The sequence below is a fragment of the Perissodus microlepis genome, chromosome 15 (genome assembly GCF_051167445.1).
Source record: "Perissodus microlepis isolate ML-2025 ecotype Zambia chromosome 15, ASM5116744v1, whole genome shotgun sequence".
Classification (NCBI taxonomy): Eukaryota; Metazoa; Chordata; class Actinopteri; order Cichliformes; family Cichlidae; genus Perissodus; species Perissodus microlepis.
Genome location: NC_140475.1, coordinates 6210275 through 6235073, shown reverse-complemented (window position 1 = coordinate 6235073; position 24799 = coordinate 6210275). Strand labels below are relative to the sequence as shown.

Genomic DNA, 24799 nt, shown 5'->3' with positions numbered 1-24799 from the left:
CTGTGATGATATTGGACTATTTGAGCTATTAGTGTAAAAAAATTACAAAATTACCAATTTTATCTCATTTTTCAAAACTTATTTGAAAGATTTACTGTTATAGATGCCCTTTGTACTGCCTTTGGCCGTCAGTACTCTAGGCCCAAATGAAAGTGATCTCAAAGTGGAGGTAGCGTGAGGGATACAGGGAAGAAACAAAGCAGGAAGTAAGTGAATGATAAATAAAACTGAAGTCATGGAGAGACTGAGTTGAGTGGTGGCATGACATCAGAGGTGGGGAGGTGCACAAAAATCTAATTTACTTCTCTGACTAATCCAATTTTCACTGTGTGGGTGGGTCAGTTTTACTATCAACTCCCACCACATGGTGAGTAGGTTGTGCTTTGTGAAACAAAGCTATACTGAATTCAATCAGGCAACAAAACAATGGTCTCCAGATTCACATACTACCTCCAGCTCAGGTAAGGAATTAGTAATGTTTTTGTGTCTGTACACCGGTGTGTGCATATGGGTATGTAACCCTTTTTATTTTTAAACATAGGTCACATGCTATGTGATGTGTGTTACCTGTAAGTGCTCAAAATTTAGGATCAAATGTGTAGTTTACCTGCTGTGCATGTGCTGTGATCAGCTCTGACTGGCTCTGGGCCTTTGAAATATGATACAGTTATAAGCATGTAGTATACACTGCATATATAACAGCATACACAGAAAAAAAGTAGTCAGTTTACCTTTTATAGTGTAGTTGTGCATATTGAACAGTAACGTGACAAGTAGCTTTTTTTAGTTATTCACATATTAAAAGCTATTGTTTAGAATTTGTGGTTACTAGAAATGTTATGTTATCCAAAAATGATCCAAGCAATTTTCCTGGGGGTGCCAGTATAAACTTGCAGGATATTAATATAATGCAGGCTCAGGTCAGTGTGTGAACACCCTCAAGTATTTGTAAAGCTGCATATTAGAAACACTACTTCATTTCAAAGCCAAAGCAGCTGCCCACGAACATGAACCCTAGGCTGTATTTTAAAACAACAGCTGCAAAACTGTAAGATGACAATAAAGAACCCTTAAGCTGTATGGCTGAAACTAGCAGGAAGTTTTATTTTGCTCATTATCAATCCAGAGTGGAAAAACACTGAGCATTGACTTCCACCTAATCTAAGTTGTAAATAGTAGAGCAAATAACATACATTTAAGTCCCACTAGCTGTACGGGTTGTAGATCATTCAGTTCAATTCAGTTTTATTCATATACAGCCAAACCACAACAGCAGTCGCCTCAAGGGGCTTTATATTGTAAGGTGAAGTAATACAGCTACAATAATCTAAAAAAAAAAAAAAAACCCACCAGCAATCAGATGACCCCCTATGTGCAAGTGCTTGGAAACAGTGGGAAGGAAAAACTCCCTTTTAACAGGAAGAAACCTTCAGCAGAACCATGCTCAGATAGGGTCAGCTATCTGGCGCCAGGGGTTGAGGGTGAGGAAAGGAAGTCGGGACAAAAGACACAATGTGGAGCCAGATTAGACTGAACCATGTTGACATTACATGAAATGCATGTAAAGTTACCATCTTTATAAAATGTAGGAAACATGGTTTTAATTGTCCTGCTTTACAACTTTTTAAAAATGGTGCCACAAGCTGTTAATACACATACGTGTGTGTGTGTGTGTCTATATATAAATGACAGATGATAATTCAAATCTAAGGAGAAAAGTGTGTTTACTGGGAAGATGTATGGAGAAGTCTCGAAAAACCCCTTGAGCTTATTTGTACAGGAAGCTTTCAGTACCCTGTTAGAGCAGCTGGGTGCGCTGTCACATCGGAAACTTTGCCCTGCGGGGTTTGGGCCAATCCCGGAGCTGGTCTGTGAGTGTAATCCAGCCCCTGTCCTGCGCTGCCTCTCAGAAAACACACCGACAAGTTGTAGAGAAAGACGATAACACGGAGCCGAGAGGACGAGAAGGAGGAGAACCAGGAGGAGGAGAGTAAAATGTGAGAATGAGTCGGCAACAAATCCGCACACAGATGGAAGGAATACACGGATAAAGTGATTATCTATCGATTAGCGATCGGATGTCATAGCCGTGTGTAAAATAGAAGAAAGACGAAAAGCGGGAGAAACATGAGCCGGCAGCAGATGGAGTCACAGGGAGTGGTTTTAACGGGTTACCACAGCAACGCGGAACTGTTGCAGCAAACTGGACCGTGTGAGTCCAGCTGTCCGCCGGTACCGGACGCCGAGCACACCGTACACAGGTGGGAGTGTGTGCAGCTGTAATGCCGTCCTTATAGACCATTAAAAGAAGTGTGTGTGAAAGCGAGCAAAGGTCACGTTGATAATGCTATTTTTTCCTCATTTTCTTTTTTTGAACTTCAGCTGTGGACGGAGTGTTAACTGCGTTAACCTGAACACAGCAGTGGCCCGGTGTACTGCGCTTGCAGGCAGTCCACATTTTTTATTGTTCCCTCTGGCCTAACTCCGCCCTTGGCCTTTGGTTATGCTTTTTCCTAATCAGCAGATAACAAGTTTCACCTTGGTTTTGTTCCGCTGGCCAAGATTTCACACCTAATCCACAGTTCTTCCTTAGCACTGTAGCTTTACGAAAAGTCTTCCCCTGCGAAGTGCTAGTTTTATAAGCAGTGAACAGACTCAAATGCAGAAGTATTAAATTAGCTCGTAGTTCATATATCCCATTCCCCTGGTCAGTGTGGTTGGTGACACACTTCTGGGCTGTGGTAAATCCTGTTCACTAGTTTCCATCAGCTTAAACAGAAAAAAATCATGTTATATTACACAGATTGTTCTATTATGAAAATAACAGCTGTAAAGATGTCTTAAAACAAATAATCTATATGGGACAGTCAGCTTTCTGTGATTCAAAACAGAAAATCCCTGACACTTAAAATATAGAAGCTGGGTGTAGAGTTATTCTATACTTGGCCTGTGTTGCTGCACTTTAAAAGTTTTTGGTTTTTAGTTTAAAACCAGGATAATTCGGAAGTGTCTGAAGACATAATTTAACTGTAACAAAGTATACAGAAACGACTTTTAACTGCTTTCTTATTCACATGGGAGCAACCATACATGTTTGACTTGGCAGATTTTTCTTTTTTTTATATATGCCGGATGCCCTTCCTGAGGCAACCCCAAAAGTAACCTCTCTCTTGTTAGGCAAAAAAACACTATGGAGCCATGCAACAGTGGGAATATAAGGCCAGAATGATAATTGTCTGTGATGTCATGTGGTTAGTAAAATGTATGACTGATAAATTACATGTTGGGCTGCCACAAACCTCCAGGGCAGTAGTCACTGTTTCCTACACAGATTTTTCAAATCTAGTACTCGATGTGATCAGTCTCCACCTGAAAAACATCATCTGATTTGGTGTTTTGATGTTCTCTTCATGCAGCAGAATGTAGTCGTGCCTTGTCTGGATTTCATAGCTTAAGTTTCTGGCTTATTGTTTTATTTAATGGTTTGACAACCTTCTTGTCCGCTTGTACGATGAGGAAGAGACTCGGTAATTCAAGAGGTGCTGTCGCTGGGACAGCGATGAATGAGAACTAAGGTGTTACGGAAACAACTGTATAGCTACTCTTTTATTTATAACGGATCTTGCTGATTCATACAGGCTGAGCTGGATGTGAAGTCTGCTCATTTACATCAGCAAACACCTGCCATCACCAACTGTGGGCTGGTAAAAGTAAACAGCCCCAGCTGGGATTCAAACACGCACACCTGTGCGTAGGTGTGTATCTCTGTGCGTGTTCCAGATGGCTTGTCCAGGTAGCTAGAAGAAAAAAGAAAAGCAGCATCACATTACAGGCTGCCTTTGTCTCACCTCCCAAGCAGAGTATGTGTATCCTGTCTAGGTTGACGTGCGGAGGCTTAGTTTTGTAGTCATTGTTTCCCCTCATCAGGAAATGCCAGAGAGACATAATGTGTCAAGTCTCGCATTTGATGTCTTTATTTGTTACATTCAGGCCCTCTAAGCAAGGAAACTTTACACTATTATATCACATTTTCCATTGCCATATATAAACTATGCACTGTATATAAAAGAGGGTTGTTACCAAAGTGATGTCATTATTATTTTTGGACTACTCTTGAAGCAGTGGCCTTAGCATAGTGGCTAATGCATCATTCTTTTTTCTTTTCTTTGTTTTTCTTTTTATAAACCATACATGAATGAGAGTCTGGATGTTAATTTAGCAGCTAATGCTAGCTAACATTAGCTAGGTACATCTATAGATGTACCTAGCTATTAGTGCCCAGACAATAAGCACAGTCTTTTTGGACAGGACAGACCCTTCGATCAACAGCACCAGTTCCAGATTCAGTCACTTAAAAAGCTTCAATCCCTTGTACAGTTCTCAGAATCTCAGGAATTATGGGGGACTGACTCGCTCTTGGAGCCTGGCAGCATTTTGAAAAACTGGAATTTTTGGCACTTCACCTTTTGGCTTCGTTTGACTTGGTATAAAACACTACTTCCCAAAGTTTAGCGTGACAAAACAGACGGTTTAGCTCTACAACAGAGCACTACAACAGGAAGTGAAATAAGTGAAAGGTTACAAGGCATCAGGCCAAAATGAATTACAACAACACAGAGGGTGCAAACACACAGCTGTGTTCTGTATAACACATATCGGTCAGATCAAATCTGGTGCCTGTAAGGATAAACAAATTACAAACAGAAGAGCTGAGGATTAAGGAGATGCAGCTAAAACTGAATACTACAGAAAATCACATGGCAAAGGAGTTAGTAATCAGGAATACTATAACAGACATGGATAGGTCATATATTGTCGATTCATTAGAACTACAAGAAGATGATTTGTTCAACCAGTGGGTCATTGCTGACACCAGCAACTGTGTAAGACGGGGAAACAGAGCTAGGCTCTGTCTTCCGAAAGAGCAGCTGGCATCTGTTGGTCTAAATGGGAATACCACACCCACGTGCACACACGGACAGACACACAAACACTTGTTATCCTCTTCCCTTTTCCTCAGCTGCCCATTGTTCACTTTGTGTTTTGAAGCCTTAAAAATAAGTTTGATTGTCTTCCCCTTCCAAAGTCAGTTTTGAAACAAGCACTCCTTTAAAATCTTATGTCATACATTATGGACAATATTTTTTTTAGGTTGTTTATAAAGGGATATCTTCACATTCAAAGCAAAAGCCACATATAGGTGATTTTTATCCTATTAAACAAATAAAATTGAAATATGATTAATTATTTTACAAGCAAGCCAGATGTTTTCATTTGGGATAAATCTGCCTGTAGCTTCTCTTTACAGCATGTACAGACACGAGCGTGTTGTCTTTTTGATCTCACTATCAGCAAGAAAGTGAATAAACATTTCCCAATATGTCAAAAGTCAATCCCAATAGATGCAGGAATGCAGCTGTGTGAAAACAAGCCTTGTATCTGACACCAAACATGGGTAAAAATAAAGTGCAAGAGAAAAATGGCTGCTCAAGTCAAAGTACAAGTACATGCTACAGTATTGTTCGGTCAGTGATTTTTGTCCACTTTTAAGTGGTTGCCTGGCAACATGATTGCATATATATCATAATATTAAAGTTTTGTAGATATAAGTTAGATTTTATCATCAAAATAATATAATACAATGCTTTTTAAGGTGTTAGAGGTGCTTACATAGTAAAAATAAAACATTTAGCCTATTGGTATGTTGTTGCTATGCAATGTGGTGATGTCATAATATATGCGATAGATAAGAACCTTCAAGGACCTAAGATGTACCCGTGTGCCAAGTTTGGTCACTGAATTCGAGATCGTATAGGAAGGAGTTGGTGGGCAAACATGTAGAGATTTGGTGTTTTATAGTAAGAGTAGAAGATTGTTTTACAAATGCTTTAAAATATTAGCTTCATCTTAATGCTGCAGGCCGAGGCTGTAACTTACTCCATATTTAATATGATCGTATGTCTTTAACATAATAATAGCTGTTACTTCTTGAATAAATCAGATGGCATTTTAATCAATTGTTAGAAATTGCAAATATAACATCTGCTTTGATTCATTTAAAGCTACATTTACTCCACCAAATCGTGTTTTGTGCCACTGGAGTGATTCATAAAGTCACGCTGGTCATGTGGGAAATTCGCTTCCTCAGATCTTGACTCATGTTCACCTCATGTGTGCTGAACTGGCTCTTTGTGTGTTCCACTGTTTTCTTTCATTCCTGTTTGCAGCTCACAGCATGGGATTGATTTTTATAGGCTGTTTTCAGTCCACGCGCGCACACATGGCCTTGCGCAATCTGTCTTTGTCGGCAGCTCTAAGCAGCTGATAAAAGGTGTGGAAAAAGGTACTGAGAACAATTATACACACCACTGCAGCACTCTATATACTTCAAAGATAATATGTATATGTACTGTACGTGTGCCAAAGTGAGAATGTGTTTGTTTTGCTCGCAAGGGCAGCCTGCTGAGCCTCTCGGACTGTGTGTGTGTGTGTGTGTGTGTGTGTGTGTGTGTGTGTGTGTGTGTGTGTGTGTGTGTGTGTGTGTGTGCATAAGCAAGCAAAGCAGTGGTTCTTAACCTTGTTGGAGGTACCGAACCCCACCAGTTTCATATGCGAATTCACTGAACCCCTCTTTAGTGAAAAATAAAATATGATTTTTTTTCAAATTCAAGACGTAGATATGTTTTTTACTGGTGCACAAAATGAGCCGTGCATGTCACGGCGGAGGCTCTGCCCAAACCCCTGAGACCGACCCACCGAACCCCTAGGGTTCGATCGAACCCAGGTTAAGAACCACTGAAGCAAAGTGATGTTGTATGCAAAGCCTTAAACAAATTTCTTTGCATTAATTTGGTGTGTACTTTGCGACCTTGACTTTAACACTGTAGGAAGACACAAACAGGAGGCAGACCTGAACTTTGGGTTTAACCTGATTGTTACATAGTGATCAACAACCTTAGGTTAATTTTTAACAAGGTCGTAAATACATTTCCATGAATGACGTGATTGTATTGAAATGAAAAATGTGGCAGGAGTGTCTTACCCAGTTAGATCACTGACGATCTGAAGTTCATTTTTGTCAGATTCTGAGTTTGAGTGTCAGATACAATTATTAAAATGCCGGCAAATGCCTAAATGATAACCAGCTTGGCATGATACTCACAGTGTCACTTTAACCTTGCCAATGTTCAGCAGACATGACGTTTGCCACATTTCCAAAGGAACTGAGAAGTCTACCACAGCAACGCTAACTTCTCAATTATCAAAAGTGTTTCAAACAAACACAAAAGTGCTTAAAACAAAACTGGCAGCTCCAGAGGAACCAGTTTATTCTGAAACCCTATGAAACTGGCAAGTCACAGAGTTTAATAAATGCAAAGTACAGCTGGGTTTGATAAAATTGACCGGGGATCATAAAACCCCTATAAACAGGTTAGGAGAGTCTGTAGGTAATACGACCTTTGGTACAGGTAACTCTCTGGTTTCTGTTTGTCGTCCGCTTTTAGTCACAATGCTATCAAACAATCACGTTTCAGACACTGACCCCTGGACAGAAATGAAAATGTTGGCCTGGATATCCACTGACTACACTGGAAGTCAGTTTCCCACAGGTCTCCAGAATTTTAAATCTTACTGCATATAACTCATTCAGTACTTGTGTCTACTTCTTAGTCTTTACAAAAGCAGTCAGCAATCCAACTAGTCGATATTATTTTCACTACTAAAATTAGCTAATTGCTAGACACTTTGATGCATAATCATACATTTGGCTTAAACATGTTTTCCATTGTAAATCTAATGTACTATAAAGAAAAAACAAATGCTGCTTTACGCCTTTAATGAATTTGAACACTGATAAAGTAATGTGCATGTTTTGGTGTGTGTGTTTGTTTGCTCGTCTCTGATTTATGAGTTAGTCCAACTGTTCATCGTGAAGCTCTGAATCAACATATGTAAACGATTAACTCATGTGGTGAGCTCATACAGGGAGTGCAGAATTATTAGGCAAATGAGTATTTTGTCCACATCATCCTCTTCATGCATGTTGTCTTACTCCAAGCTGTATATGCTCGAAAGCCTACTACCAATTAAGCATATTAGGTGATGTGCATCTCTGTAATGAGAAGGGGTGTGGTCTAATGACATCAACACCCTATATCAGGTGTGCATAATTATTAGGCAACTTCCTTTCCTTTGGCAAAATGGGTCAAAAGAAGGACTTGACAGGCACAGAAAAGTCAAAAATAGTGAGATATCTTGCAGAGGGATGCAGCAGTCTCAAAATTGCAAAGCTTCTGAAGCGTGATCATCGAACAATCAGGCGTTTCATTCAAAATAGTCAACAGGGTCGCAAGAAGCGTGTGGAAAAACCAAGGCGCAAAATAACTGCCCATGAACTGAGAAAAGTCAAGCGTGCAGCTGCCAAGATGCCACTTGCCACCAGTTTGGCCATATTTCAGAGCTGCAACATCACTGGAGTGCCCAAAAGCACAAGGTGTGCAATACTCAGAGACATGGCCAAGGTAAGAAAGGCTGAAAGACGACCACCACTGAACAAGACACACAAGCTGAAACGTCAAGACTGGGCCAAGAAATATCTCAAGACTGATTTTTCTAAGGTTTTATGGACTGATGAAATGAGAGTGAGTCTTGATGGGCCAGATGGATGGGCCCGTGGCTGGATTGGTAAAGGGCAGAGAGCTCCAGTCCGACTCAGACGCCAGCAAGGTGGAGGTGGAGTACTGGTTTGGGCTGGTATCATCAAAGATGAGCTTGTGGGGCCTTTTCGGGTTGAGGATGGAGTCAAGCTCAACTCCCAGTCCTACTGCCAGTTTCTGGAAGACACCTTCTTCAAGCAGTGGTACAGGAAGAAGTCTGCATCCTTCAAGAAAAACACGATTTTCATGCAGGACAATGCTCCATCACACGCGTCCAAGTACTCCACAGCGTGGCTGGCAAGAAAGGGTATAAAAGAAGAAAAACTAATGACATGGCCTCCTTGTTCACCTGATCTGAACCCCATTGAGAACCTGTGGTCCATCATCAAATGTGAGATTTACAAGGAGGGAAAACAGTACACCTCTCTGAACAGTGTCTGGGAGGCTGTGGTTGCTGCTGCACGCAATGTTGATGGTGAACAGATCAAAACACTGACAGAATCCATGGATGGCAGGCTTTTGAGTGTCCTTGCAAAGAAAGGTGGCTATATTGGTCGCTGATTTGTTTTTGTTTTGTTTTTGAATGTCAGAAATGTATATTTGTGAATGTGGAGATGTTATATTGGTGTCACTGGTAAAAATAAATAATTGAAATGGGTATATATTTGTTTTTTGTTAAGTTGCCTAATAATTATGCACAGTAATAGTCACCTGCACACACAGATATCCCCCTAAAATAGCTAAAACTAAAAACAAACTAAAAACTACTTCCAAAAACATTCAGCTTTGATATTAATGAGTTTTTTGGGTTCATTGAGAACATGGTTGTTGTTCAATAATAAAATTATTCCTCAAAAATACAACTTGCCTAATAATTCTGCACTCCCTGTAGCTCTGCCTGTTTTCAGGGTAAACGCATCTTCTGAGGTACATCAGAAAACGCTGATGTCTTTCCTCACAAATGAAAGCATCACACTTCCTGAACTTTTAAAGGCAACATGGACATGAACTGGGAGATGATTATTATTATTTATTTATTTTTTAAATTAAAACCACAGATGAAGTATAAAGAGAAGTCGGTGGTATCGCACAGAACTTCCAGCTAAATCCTTGTGTTTTTATGGCTCTGTTGTACTCGGTGTTGCAGGAAGTCTGCTGTGGTATGTGGCCGTAGCTCAGCACGAACCCTCAGGGTAATACTGGGGTGATAATTCCAAATTAATTAATAAAGAGCATCAGCTCAGTGCCGCTCTGTCTGAAATCCCATTTAGCCCCTGGGAGTAACTGATTTTCACTTCCTCCATTTCATTGGAGATTTGTAGAAAATGGCAGTTTTCAGTTAAAAGTCATCAGTGCTTATCTTTTGCTTTTGAACACCTGTGTATATGAGTGTGTGAATATGTGCAGAGTTCATGTACGTGTGTTGGTACATTTGCACGTGTTTGCATTTTTTTTGTACGTTCTGCTTATCTTCATTACCTGAAAGTAAATCATATATTTGCACAAAGGGCAACTTTACTTTACACGATTTTCTTCTCCCTCCTTTTCTTTGTTGGCTTTAGCATATGTCAAAGTGAAGTTGTTGTGATTTTATATCATTCTAACATAAAATAAACTAAAATATTAGTTATATAGGACTTTTTTGTTTTGGTATTTTTGCTGTGTTATACTGTATTGAAATTGACCTAATGGCTCCCATTTATTAGTGACTTAATGCTTTATAAACATATTGTATATACCGACTAAACATGTCATCTCTTACAAACACCTAATAAGTAATTTTTTGTTATTTGAGAGCTTTATAATGATTCTCAAGCATACATTTGAAATATTAGGTCTATATATGTGCATGACAGCACCCTTTAATAGAAACGGGAATAACTGTGTTCGGACTCAGGAGCCATACTTGTAGTTTTTTAATTGAGGGGCCTGTTCCAATCAGTTTGGTTGTCGTAGCGTCCGATGTTTTAAAAAGCCCTGCTGACGGGTGTACAGCTCTATATTTTTGGGTAAATGAGATGACACTGATAATTTGCAAAAAGATGGATGAATGACAAGATTGTTGAAAGCAGCCTTTCAGCTTGATTGATGTGTGACACCGAAACCACAGACCGTTAAGGAGCTTCACTTGCACTACAAGTGTAGTGGCTTGCTCAATATAACTCTTGTTGCTTAAAGGAAAGAGAGACAAATGTTGTCATGCTTAATCAATCTTATAATTGAAGAAAGCTTTGCTGCTGTTGTTGGCACAGTTTAGAACCCATGCTGATGCTCTGGGACATTTCATTAAGCTGATGTAATAGCGTTTTAACCCTTTTTCCCCTTATTCTTCTCCCGGATGTTGTAATTACACAATATATAGTAACAGAGGTGCTACTAATTGTAGTACAGCAGGTGTGAAAACTTTGTGTCTTTATTAGTGGGCACAAGCAGAATAAATACATAAGAAATGTTGCATTCAACATTTAAAATCAGCAAGAAAAAACATAAAAATGAATACTTTCTATATTGTTAATGTTCAGTTTTAGTGTGTGCTTTCAAATCCAGCAGAAAAATGCACATGTTACAAGAGGCCTTTTGTCAGTGTGATGGGAGCTGAAATTTCAAGGGGGGGGAAAAGTGAGTGGCACTCGCTGGGTTTTACTTTTTTACTTCTTTTACTGGAGGGACACCTGTGCCTGTGATATCTATGTGTACCAGGGGAAAAAAAGGAATAAACAGTAACTCATCTTTACAACTCATCTTTCTTGTTCAGATTAACTAATTGTATTAACTTAGTACACTGACCTGAACTAGACCTTTGTTATCGTCAATATAAACTCGTATTTTTCATGACATTTATTGGTTGCGGTTCCATTTTAGTTGCTAATGTTGTGGTCAAATTTAAAGAAGTTCATAGTAAGCAGTCCTGGAACATCTTAAATCGGTTGCATTTACTGTAGTGAATTACAAAATTGTTAACTGGCCAGCTAGCCAGTATCACAGTTATATTGTTTTTCCCCATTTTGATGTCAGTCTACCTCTGATCTGTCTGCACTGATCTATTGTGATGTCATCAGATCATTTGCAACATTTATAAAGCACCAGTTAGGGCTGTTCGATATAACGATATATATCGGATGAGATATAAAAACGTCTATCGTTTCATTTTACGCTATCGTTTGTTTCGTGGTGTCACAAAATAAACTGTTTACGGCAATATTTTTTCACCGTTTTGATGGTCACTGTAGTGGCTATATTAATTTCTTAAAGTTCTCTCTTTCTCTTATATTTAATATAACCACACTACAGAAGGACAAGCGCCTGTTTTTATGTGTTGTGGTTAGCAACAATGACGGTAACACCATCGCGTGTCCGCTTGTTTATGTTCCACATAAACCTTTCACAATAAAGCTCAAGATCCTGTTGAGACTTTTCAAAATAAACCGAATCACGTGAAAAAGCAGATTATTTACGGATGAGAAGTAAAAAAGAGCCGCCAGGTGCTAAAAAAAAAAAAACCTTAGACTCAAACGTTAGAACAGGCTTTTCCCCGCAGCACGCCGTGTAATAAATACTCACAAAGAAAACGGCGGCTGTTACAACTTATGTCTAAAAATGTATAGTTTCATGCATCGGTTAAAACACTCGACTCCAGGTACATGGCGCGCAGCTGGAAACACTTCCCGCAAGTCGAGCTGCCCGAGATTCACAGAATTTACAGAAAATGTTACATTTTTGTGATTTATATCGTTATCGGGACGATAGAATTCTTATATCGAGATATGACATTTTGGTCATATCACACAGCCCTAGCATCAGTCCTCCTCAAGGTGCTTTATATAATAAGGTAAAGACCCCACAAAATTAGAGGGAAAACTGTCACAATCAGACAACCCTTTTAAGACCGAACACTTGGTGACAATGGGAAGGGAAAACTCCTTTTTTAAGAGGAAGAGACCTCAAGCAGAACCAGGATAAGAGAGAGGCTTTTAGGAGAAACAGAGGACTAAACATATATTATTGGAGCAGGAAGATGTAATGACACACAGTATTGATATTGAAATACTGTATGTGGAAGGTGAAAAGATATGTTCAGATAAATTGTATACCTAGAGTAATGTACTTTATATAAATCAGTAGGATATTTCTAGCAGGTATTATCTATTTACACCATCTCAACTAACCTAGGCTAAGCCACACTAATATGCCTTGTGATAAACTTTGTTTGCAGTGTTTGTATAGCAAAGGAAAGTCCAAGGTCTGCGAGATGTGCTATTTTTATTCCAAGCAAATGCTGGCATCATTAGCTGACTGATTAGGAAACGACCTTGCTAATAGCTTAACTTAAGTTGGAGCCTTTGACCAGCGTGTCCAAAGTTACTGTATCGCCCTGTTTTCACGTCATTAAAGGTACAGGAAATATCAGTGCATACACACCTGTGTACTTACAGAGCATGTTTCCAACAAGTGCTGGTGGAAGGCATCTGTCACTACTAAGTCCAAAGTACACAGCTACAAGAGAAACCTAGTTGCCCCTTCTTACATCATGACCACTATGATAGCAAGATGATACGTTTTGCTGGCTTGCCATATTATTTCTTTAGTTTATTGGGATCCTCTTTTGCTACTCTGCATCACAGACACTGATATTTCAATGGTACACAAAAAATAAAAATCTTAATAAATCAGCATTTCAAAATAAGCAAAGCAATGCCTTACGCAGCTATATCCAGCTAAGTGTATGAACTCCAATGACTGAATTTATAACTTTTGTCCATTATGTACCTGTTTCACGAACCTCTCCCTGCTCTTGTCTGTATGTGTCTCCAGCCGCAAAACAGGCCAGTACACCCTGCAACACAGCCAGAATGGACAACAAGGAGACAGATATGGCACTTCTGCTTCTTCTACCACTTGCAGCACAGAAACCAGCAGCACGGAGCCAATGTCACTGCCCAGTCAAAATTCTGCAATCCAGCATTCCTCCAGCCCCAAGCTTGGATCCAGCCCCAAGACTGGCTCCAGCCACAGCCCCAGGCACAGCCACAATTCCAGGTCGAGACCATCGCCTGCATGTCAGCGCTACAACTCTCAGGTAGCCAGCAGATTTTGTTCACTTTCAGTCTGTTGGGGCAAATTCTTCATTTCATTCCTACAATATTCCGTTGTATAGGATTTTTTTTTTTAGTATTTTACAGCTATCTGGTAGGATGTACAGTATTTTGACCATCTCTTAGTTGCACTGGGAGTGACACAGTACGCAAGCTCTTGGGTTTGCTTTTATTCTTATACACTTTATGAAAAGTGTGTGTGTGTGTGTGTGTGTGTGTGGTATGTGTGTTATGTGAGAGCAGACAGTTGGCGCAGCCAGTTGCTGCCACCATCTAGACTTGTTGAGACCAGTTGAGAGACCTGTCTACTTCATTATCTCTGTGGATCATATCTGGAAGATCGTTGAAATGAATTATTAATCGCTGAAACGGGGCAGAGAAGCTGAAACTGCGAGCTTAAAACCTCATTTTTCTGCACGTCTGCTCATTTTGAAGGACTCTTTGGACGAGCTGCAGATGGACGACTATTGGAAGGAGGTGGAGAATATTTCATTCTCGGGCGGCGCAGGAGAGAGGGGAGAGGGAGAAGTTCAAGAGGAGGAATCGCAGAAAATTCCTGAAGGTGAGATACACATTAAAGGATGAAGGCAAAATATTTGGACATATGTGTTGGTCCAGACGCAAGCAAATTCTAATGTAAAAGTCTGTTTCTATACTGGAAGAGGAATTCCTCACTGAAAGCTCAGTCTTTTCATTCATCTCTTTATGTAACACTTTGTATGTCTCCCTCAGACCCCGATGTTTATACTCATTTTCTGCTCGTTTGCCGTCATTCGCATCTCTGTTTAAACAGTTTGGAAACACATTAAGTGTCTCGTTTTGAAGTAGTTTCATGTGGGACGTAAGTACCAGCTGTTTATCACACACCGCTGCTGGGCCAGCTCAGACTTGTGGATACTGGCTCTGTGTTGGCTTGCACAGTAGGAATGCACTTCCTGTGCATTTCTTCAGTCATATTTAGCCTTTAGTGTGTGAAGACTATTGTTTTCTAGCGTAAATTCGCTCTTCCTGTTAGAATATGTAAGCCATTTGTGTATGTGGTCACTCCTTTCCCTTTCCTGCACCTGTAGATTTGTTTAAGTAACGCCGCATCATCTCAGCAACCAAGTAGGGAATTGCCCATCATCTTCCCTTCTCACTATTGCTCATTCTGTTTGTCTCTTTCAGAGGGTGAGCAGGAGGAGGCGTGGCTTGCAGAAGCAGGTCTAGCGCGGCTTGTTGATCATTCAATCACAGTGGATCATGATCAGGTGACAATCATATATCTTTTATTGAATTAATATGAAGTTAGTCCAGGTACAGTTAATCAGTTCCATATTTTCAGGTCAGATCTTAAATAAGCATTTATTCTTTGTCACGTTTGAAGCCTTCTTATACAAATAAACATGTACATGAGAGAAAAAAAGATGGACTAATGTAAAACATTGTGTGAAAACAACAAATAGATTTAAGTTTGTGTTTGATCTTAATCTATGTATTGACAGGAAGAAGACAGTGCAGTTTTCCTTTCCACGCTCACCAGGACTCAGGCGGCAGCCGTAGAACGTCGCGTGGCATCAGTGCAGCAGACCTTAAGGCGACGTAACCGGCAACAACTTCCTGATGTTCGAGATATATTCCGACACCCTGATAAGGTTAGCAGATCAACACTGTGCTTGACACAAACTGCCAGCTCACCAGCCACATTGTAAGGTACACCTTTTTACCTGCTCATTAACACAGATATCTAATCAGCCAATCACGTGGCAGGGACTCAATGCATTATGTAAACATGCTCAAGACAACCTGCTGAAGTTCAAACTGAGCATCAGAATGGGGAAGAAAGGTGATTTCAGTGACTGTGAATGCTGCACGATTGTTGGAGCCTGGCGTGCTGGTCTGTGTATTTAAGAAACTGCTGATCTCCTGGGATTTTCCTGGAAAACCTGATGACTGCTTATTGCATGGTAGCACACCATGTCACAAAGCTCAAATCATCTCTGATTCATTAAACAGAATGAGTTCATTATACCTAAATTGCCTCCACAGTCAACAGATCTCAATGCAACAGAGCACCTTTGGGGGATGTGATTGAACTGGAGATTCTAGATTCATTATAGATCAACAAATCTGCACCAACCGTGTGACGCTATCATTTCAGTGTGGACAAAATCTCCGAGGAATATTTCCAACACCTTGTTGCATCTGTGCCACAAAATACTTAAAGCATTTTTGAAGGTAAAAAGGGGGGGGGGGGGTCATACTTGGCTGGTAAATATAATTGACCCAGTATTTTGCAGTCGGTCAAACCCCATTGAGACTCTAGTGCTTTCTTGCTGTGAGTAGCCATTCTAATGCCTGATCACAAAGTTAGAGCAATAGTTGATTTAGCTTAGCCTGGCAAAAGACAGTAAAGTTCTTGCTAGCTTGTACAGAAGAGCAGTAAGTATAATATATATGATTCTTTCTTACTGAATATTTTTTTTTGCATTTATATTATTTATTGGTCAAAGACAGTAGAGAATAGAGAGGAAAGCAGGGGGAGGGTCCAGGCCAGAAACAAGCCCAGCTCCTGGAGCCTTGCTCAACCCAGTGAGCTGTAGTGGTAATATAAAGAGCATCTTAAGAGGAAACATCACAAGCTGGTGTGGCATGTGCACAGCCCAAGACCAGGAAGCTCTGAAGTGAGTAATTGAAACTCCTCAGATCATCACTGGCACCTGAGCTTATGGATGAGATGAGGTGTCTGCTTAGAGGCACAAAACAAAAGACAACTCCCAACCACACCTTGCTACCATCTGGACAGTGATGATCGTCCTTTTGGCTGTACACTTTTTTTTTTACATATGCATAATAAATATAGTGTGGATAACAAGATGTGGTTTTACAGTGGGGTACTTTCTAGGCTACGACTGTATCTTAATTTAGATACTTCAGCTAGTACACTCTCCATGTGGTACACTAAGCACACTGAATTCTTACTAGTGTAATTTGTGAGTTTAACAGGGTAGCGCAGTCTTAAATCAAGCTTAAATCATTGCTGGTAACTTATCTTCAGTCCTGCTGGTGGAAAATCGTTTAGTGTTCCTAATCTTTCTGCTACACAGCCCAAATGACAACTATTGAGGATATTAAATGTTCGATGCAACATTCAACATTTGGATTGTTGTACCATACACCGGGGTCGGCGCCAAAGCAGATAAACTGGATGAACAACCAATTTTGACGGGGTGGAAGCCAACTCTTTTTACTGTTCTTTAAAACACAGCAACAACAGAAGACAAAAAGAGATTAATGCTGCCAACTTTACAACCTAAACAACAAATTCAATTATAAACAACTGATCAGAACTCAGCATGCATAACACAAAGTACACTCATAGCGAATTTGTTTTGACGTTTCAACTGACGTCATACTTTAGAGTTGTTGATTACCATTTTTGGTTGCAAAGAGACACATACAAGGGTCGCAGACTTTTGACTGACTTGCATAGACCTATGCCTCAGTCACGCTGCTATGCATGACTATGTAGATCCTCAAAGCATTGTCAGTGCCCTTTGGAAAAATTATAAGGGAACTGACAATGACATTTATGAGGTTTTCCCTTTTAGTTAAAATTAACTCGATGTCCATGAAAATAAACATTTTCAGTGTTCTGTTATTTCACGTACCACAAAGGAAGTGGTCACAAATTTGTGTTTCACTTCAGTACAGGTCTCGCAGTATTCACTTGCTAGTTCCCTAAACAAATCCCAAATTTTATGACATCACTGCACATTCAGTAGGGGTTAAAGAGTTGACTGGAGTTATCGTTGATAAATTAAAAAAATAAAATAAAATACAGGAATCAAGATTTATAATCAGAAATAAATTTAACAAATAATACGTTTGAATTTAAATCTGCTTTTAGTCCAAACTGTTTGAACAGTTTGAGCCTCTCATATTTATTTCATGCACACTCACACACAGACTTTGTCCACTAATTAACAGAAAAGATAATGTGTAACAGGGCTTTCTATAAATTTGTGACTTGTTAAACTTGTTGACTGCTGTGTTGTTCACGTCTGTGTGTGTGTGTTGTGCTGTGTGTAGCAGGATGAGGAGCCTCAAAAATCCGAAGAAGGAAGTGAGAATGGACAGAAAGGTGCCCCTTCAACCGGTATGTGCAGCATACTCATGCAGACACGTGCTTACAATATGAGTCAGTGTCATAAATCACTAACTGAGACACACACCCCCCCCAAAAAAAAAAAAAAAAAAAAAAAAAAATCTGCCTAGCAACACACACACACATTTGGGAACTAACACTGAGTCCCTGTGTGATATGAGAACATTCAAGAGGAAGTAACAGAGAACAGTCGTGCCTTTTTTTTCTTCTTTTTTTACAATTCTTCAGGATTTTTTGTAATGTTCACATAATATATGTGACTGTATAATAAGCATAAGTCTGGCAAAGTTCTCCACAACAGAGAAGATAAAGCTGCAGAGAATAGGAGTGCTGCAGTGACTAATACGCTGCGCTCTTATACTCCAATAAAACACATCCAGTTGTCTCTTTGTATACACTTGCACTTAGCTATCATAAACATATCTGTACTACCCTACATGTGTGGTCATAAGTTTTATTTCTTCATTGTGTGTGTCTCTAAACAGAAACGGAGACAGAGCTGAATGTTGACGTGGCGTTTTCAGAGCAGGCGCTCAGTTACAGGGACAACCACCAAAGTTTTAAGGTCACCCGGAGCCTTAACTCTCCTGACGACAAACTACCGGTGAGCTGCATTCCTGAGAATTTACACGGACACAAAGGTCATGCGCATATTCACTTCCTTAATGGTGTTTCTTTATTTTCTTATTGTCTGAACATGTCTGTGCTTGTGCAATAGACAGCGTTGGCGCTTTAGAGTCAAAAGAGGATGCATTGATCATTTACATTGTCGGGCAAGCATGGCAAAGCTATTTGAAAGTTGTTGCAGGTCAGTAATTACCAGGAAGAGCAGAAGATGGATATGGCAGCACAGAAAAAACTATTTACACACAGTTGTTTTTGTGTTGGATTGCAGACCCTTATAATCAGATTTGTTTTTGAGTTACAGTTTGGTTGGAATTTGTTTGTTTGATCTATATACAGTGTTGGAAGTTGATAAGCATTTTTGTCAATTAGCAGATATGGTGTTGGAGCTAAATCTTAGTGACATCTGGTGGCTGGTGCTGGTATAACAGAACAATTCTACTGATCATACAATGTCAGAAAAGGGTTTTTCTGTATCTATCATCATGCAGTTAATTGATTTTTACACTAACTGAATGTAAATACAATAAGAAGTCAATTTAGCTTTATTTTTCCTCCCTAGAACTTTAAGCTTCTCCCAGATAAAACGGGTCAGACGCGAATAGGAGACCTGTCTCCTCTGGATATGAAAAAGGTAAAATGATGTAACACAGTGATCTGTGTATCTATGCCTACAAGACAAGTGTTTGATGAGCTGTCTCCACATTCACTTACTGTTTAGTATCATCATTGTGTTTATCTGTGTCTGTGTGTAATGTTCTGTCAGGTGCATAGACTGGTGCTTGTGGAGATGACTGCTCTGTTTGACACTTCTGGGATAGACCTCAAGCCAGCCAAGGCCCTGAAAGTGAAGACTAAAGGTTAAACACACACACACACACACCTACACACCTACACACACACACACACACACAAGATGGCCCCCACAGCCTAAATAGAAATGTCTCATTACACAAATTACACAGTCAGATACAACAGATAAATACATTTACACACATACAAACAGGAAGCTAAGGTATGTGTGCCTGTATGGTGTCTGTGCTTGTGTGCGGTGCAGTGCTTTTGTTTTACTCACTATTTGTTTGTGTTTGCAGAAAGTGGATTGTTTGGGGTTCCTCTTACCACTTTATTGGATCAGGACCAGAGACGGGTTCCTGGAACCAAAGTGCCATTGATACTGCAGAAGGTGAGTGCACTGACATTCACATATTGTAATCCAGTGGTTCCCAAACTTTTTTTGCTAGGCCCCCCTTTGTTTTACAAGAACAATGTTCGCCCCAAAGTGCAAAATGGGTTCAAAAACATAAACAACTGTGGGATGCTGTTTGTTCATGATTTGGACGGGGGGAATAAATCGTGGCAGGATCAGCCTGATATTATTTGTATCCCACTGTAACTTTACTGTATAAAGAGCAAAATTTCAGGAGTAGTTAGTCATTATAAGAAGTGTTTGTGAACTAAAAATCAAGAATGTGGTATACTGTTTGTCCGTGATTTGGAGAGCCCAGTGCATGCTCCAGACGCAGGGAAAACCATTTCTGCAGGGGAGACCTCCTTGGCACTTGTGCAGGTGAAGCCAAAGGGAAGATATGCTTCACCATATTTTCTAGTCTTTGGCTTGAAAGGAAGTTGGTTTGGAAACATATTTGGCGATGCTTTATATCCTGCTTTGCGTTTGTGTGGAAGCCCCGTCAAAAACCTGTCCATTACGCTAGCAGTGTCCAAACGTTTTTTTCCCCCCCTCTTTTCATACCCCCGCCCCCCCCCCCCCCCCCGCCCCCTGCAATGACTCTGCGCCCCCCCTAGGGGGCAGGCCCCACACTTTGGGAACCTCTGTTGTAATCGTAGTTTGTTTTTTTGCATGTGTGTGTATTTAAGCATATTTCCAAACCTCAAAATTTACACTCAACTCATTGGCTTTATGTTTGTTTTAATGGTGTTTTTAAATGATATTTTCTTTCTCTCGTCATAAGATTATCAGTCATATCGAGGAGGAAGGATTGCACACGGAGGGCCTTCTTCGGATCCCTGGAGTAGCCACTAGAGTCAAGGTTGGTTCAAGTATTTAGCTGACCACCCCTCCCACAGAGACAATGTAAAAACTCAGGTTCATAATAACGCCAAGCATAATAAAATAAAGCATCAACTTCCAGAGCATATATATTCCCTACTCCGTCTCCAACCACACTGTCCTTCATCTTAAGCAGTGTCCACACTGGGGGAAAAAAAAACACTTCACCCATCATTCATCACTTTGAAGCTGACAGCTCAGAACCTGCAGACAGTCCAGGTTCTGGTTGCCTAAGAAACCCTGTAATATATTTACTATTAGGTCATATGTCAGTTATTGGTTTCCTGCATTCCATTGGTAGGCGCTTCAGTCGCTCACCTGGAAGTTGAGAAGTTTACCTTGGGTCACCATCGGCTATTTCGCCCATGGTCACTTGAATTGACCAAATGTTCTTCACCGTCGCTTCCAGTGGGAACGCAGCTTAAAACTGAGCTTTTCCTTCCCGTGACATCACCTCTTTCTCTATTTGAAATGTGAAAGTAATAGTGTTGTTGATTGTACTGTAGTTGATAAAGCCTCTCTGTCTGTCCCAACTCCAGCTTCTGTGCCAGGATCTTGAGTCCTCCTTCTATGATGGGACATTTTCGTGGCAACAGATGAAACAGCACGATGCTGCTAGCCTTTTGAAGCTGTTTATCAGGGAGCTACCCCATCCACTACTGACCGTGGAGTACCTCAATGCATTTATTGCTGTTAACAGTATGTTTCCTGTTTAAGACAAGTGCTTCATACACACATAGTGAGGCAACAAAGTGTCACACTCATGCTGTGTGTATTTGTGTGCGTTCACAGATCTCCCCACAAAGAAGCAGCAGCTACAGGCTTTAAACCTGCTTGTCCTTTTGCTACCTGAAGCCAATCGAGACACTTTGAAGGTAAATTTGGCTTTATAGTCATCACATTTCTGTTCCCTATATTATTCCTTTATGACGCGTGATTATTTTTGTAGTGAAATAAAAAATTATGTTTGCAGGCACTGGTGGAGTTTTTCCAGCGTGTCATTAAAAATCAGGCCAAGAATAAAATGACCCTGAACAATGTCTCTGTCGTCATGGCGCCCAACATCTTCATGTTTAAAGGCTTTCGGTCCAAGGTTACAGAACAACAGGAGTTCTCCATGGCAACCAGCACGGCCAACATTGTCCGTCTGCTAATCAGATATCAAAATCTCCTGTGGACTGTAAGAAAAAATCTTAGCATTAAAGCTGTGCATGTGTAGTTAAACTAGTTACTCACTAACCACCATTATTTTTTTGGTTTTAATGGAGTATATCTCTGTGATGTGCCTGTCTTATCCAGATCCCCAAGTTCATTATGAATCAGGTCAGGCACCAAAATATGGAAAGTCAGAGGAAGCAAAAAGAGAGAGCCGTACGGAAGCTGCTGAAGAAGATAGCCATTGAAAGACCGTCTGAGAAAACTATCCCTGAGGTAAGAGTTTTAATTTCCTGGCTTCACTGAGATACTTTTTTTTAATATCCTATTAGAAATCTATAAATTATAAACACACTGTATTATGTAATACAATTAAATGAGAGGACTAGAGTCATTAACCTGGTGGCCGTGTACATCTTGTTTATCAGAAGACCACCTGTAAACTACTGGTAAAGGTGTCAGAGCAGACAAAGGGTTTCTTTGCATAAGGACGATGTATGACAGATTTAGAAAAAAGCACACAAGTCAGTCTGCCTATGATGGCTACAGATTTTACTGTATTTTCAGTCAGTTTGAGAAATGGTGACATCTAGTGTTACTGTATAAAAGTACAATGAAGATCATGATGACTGAATTTTTAAATCATTTATACAGGAGCCGTTGTGCAGCTCACACAATCCTCCTGATTAGCTGTCGGCCTCTTTTCCTCACGGGTGTCTGACAAGAGTGATTGGTTAATCAGCAATTGAAGGGATTCTAGGCAGTTCTTTCTTTTGTGCAGTCTTGTGTTAAAATGAATCTGTTCCTCTTGACAGATTCTTAGTGGATGAATAACTTTAGTGATGTGAACCTAAACCTTGACTGTAGTTTATTAAACAGAGGAGCCACAATTTTTTTAAGTCCACATTCTTGAGCTGTCATTAGTCCAGGTTTTAAGTAAGTACCTGGGTTATTTAGAAGAGTGATTTAGATTACCTTATTTTATTCAACTGTTTACATCTAATGTAATTGACAGTCTGTTTCTCTTCTCTGACTCTGTGTACAAGCAGGAGACCTCACAGGGGATTATCCGAGTCCACGCACCACAGTTCAGTAAAATTTCTATGGCACTTCAACTTACCGAAGACTTGCAGGCTTGTGATGTGTTAACACGCTTCCTGAGCCAGGACAGGTAACATGTATATTAACAACACAAACAGAGAAGCTCTCACATGCCCGCATGTCCTCTGACTATGTCTCTCATCTCTCTCATCCTTCCAGCTCGTTGGCAGTAAAAACAGATGATTTGTGTCTCTATGAGATCGGCGGAAACATCAGTGAGTTCTGCTCCCATAAAACTACATGTGTAAACTAAAAACATACACTACAATATTAATTTCCTTGCTCATAAAACAGCTTCTATGGCACAAATATGCATTTTAAGTCGTGACAGTACATGCTGTCAATGTGTTTAATGTTTCTCTCTGTCTGCTCTTCTTCTTGTTGTCTTCAAAGAGGAAAGATGCCTAGATGGGGAAACATATATGAAAGACCTCTACCAGGTGAATCCTACAGCAGAGTGGGTCATCAGAGCTATGCAGCGATGAGTTCATCAGGCCCTGCTTCATGCTTGACCTCTCTAAATTGCCACCACTGTGTCCTGAAAGAAGAGGCGCTGCCTTGTTGTCTGTGGTTCTGGATGCACTTGGAGTTTTCATATGTAGCATAGATATAGAAACTTTTAACTGATCCTCAAATTTGCCACAAAATGCACATTTTCTAATGGAAGAACTCATCAAAGCAGATTTTATGTTATGTGGAAATACGTGTCCTTTTTTAGTTTATTGCACAACTTAAATTCCCATACTTTTTTCTCAATGGGGAAAAAAAGGAAAATTATTATTATTATTAACAGGAGATTATAGAGATTAATAGTTTGGTGCAGAAAAATAATATTGATTAAATCATAAATCAGTCATGAATGAATACTGGTCCATTTTTGTGGGCTAATTATGATTTTTTTTTTTTTTTTAATCTGTTTATATGTCTATTAAAAGTCCTAAAAATGATGTGTACAGCCACATTATTAAATAGCATTAAATCTGAGCATTTCACCAGGAAGGATGTTTTGGAGGTTTGGGGCTCTGAAGCTGAAAGGTAGGTGCTGTAAAGTAGTGGTTTATTTTTTAGCGTAGAAGAAAACTGATCAAAAACAGTGGATGTGTGAGTGTTTTACCCTACTCTACAATGTGAACAAGCACATGTGTACGTCATACACATGCAGTACTGTGTGTGTCAAGTTCACTTTAAGTATTGCTTTAAAGGGATGGACTGCTGACTGGATGATACATTTGCACGTGCTGGGCTCCAAACGTATCTGTTCATTTGTTGTTTTATTCATTTTTGGCTCAGTACCATCCACAGTGTGGACATGAGTTGATATATTATACTTTGGCAAAACATGCATTTAGACAGGAATAGAAAAATAGAAAAAAAAAATCCCCATTTTATGTTGGGTTTTTTTGGCATCTATTTGTGTTTCTCTCAGTTTTCAACAAAGGTCTTATCAGATTTAGTGCAGTTTCTCACAGTTTCAGCAGCCTGTGGAGGATTGTGTCTGCACGATAGAGCCACTTCTTTTATGTATAGCTAGGGAGTATTCAAAGAAATGATTTTGGGTTTATTTTGAATGATTTTGATTTATTTATTTTTTTTGAATATCTTGTTTTTTTTCTGCCTTGTATTGTTGTTTACTGTGATTTTTTTCAGATAACTGTTTTTGTGTAACTGCCTCTGAAATGACCACTAAAACTGCCTGTAAATAAACATGCAGTTATTAATTACCACATCTGTTGGTGTGAGTGCTTATGTATCCGAATGACTTAAAAGTTCTTGTACACTGGAAAAACTGTCGCAGTCCTGTATCTCTCCAATTTTCAAATGAGAATTTAGTTTCCCACCACTGTTGTACTGACCTACTTAGAGTAAAAGTGTGGTTAGAAATAATGAGGTCCAATAGCTTGGATGTAAAGGGCTTGAGTCAGAGCTCTTGGCAGTTTTTACAGAAAGATTG

General features: G+C 39.8%; 1 protein-coding gene across 2 annotated transcripts; it reads left to right on the top strand.

Annotated features, from left to right (window-relative positions):
• Positions 1 to 1891: 1891 nt before the first annotated feature.
• arhgap18 (Rho GTPase activating protein 18) lies at positions 1892 to 24569 on the top strand. Of its 2 annotated transcripts, none has more exons than XM_084952951.1 (18): positions 1892 to 2261; positions 13470 to 13734; positions 14186 to 14312; positions 14918 to 15000; positions 15235 to 15384; positions 17825 to 17888; positions 18383 to 18501; positions 19084 to 19155; positions 19288 to 19381; positions 19616 to 19707; positions 20495 to 20572; positions 21132 to 21291; positions 21385 to 21467; positions 21566 to 21772; positions 21892 to 22023; positions 22797 to 22918; positions 23008 to 23063; positions 23242 to 24569. In XM_084952951.1, the coding sequence occupies exons 1-18, from the start codon at positions 2128 to 2130 to the stop codon at positions 23331 to 23333; spliced, it is 2130 nt and encodes a 709-aa protein (XP_084809077.1). In that variant the 5' UTR covers positions 1892 to 2127; the 3' UTR covers positions 23334 to 24569. The 2 variants fall into 2 exon arrangements, with proteins under 2 accessions (XP_084809077.1, XP_084809076.1); XM_084952950.1 differs by having other exon boundaries at positions 17822 to 17888.
• The last annotated feature ends 230 nt before the right edge of the window (positions 24570 to 24799 follow it).

Coding starts and splice junctions, on each gene's coding strand:
- arhgap18 (XM_084952950.1), top strand. CDS start 2,128: ATGAGCCGGCAGCAGATGGAGTCACAGGGAGTGGTTTTAACGGGTTAC. Junction 2,262..13,469: donor GCCGAGCACACCGTACACAG/GTGGGAGTGTGT, acceptor ATGTGTCTCCAG/CCGCAAAACAGGCCAGTACA. Junction 19,708..20,494: donor TGCCATTGATACTGCAGAAG/GTGAGTGCACTG, acceptor TCTCGTCATAAG/ATTATCAGTCATATCGAGGA.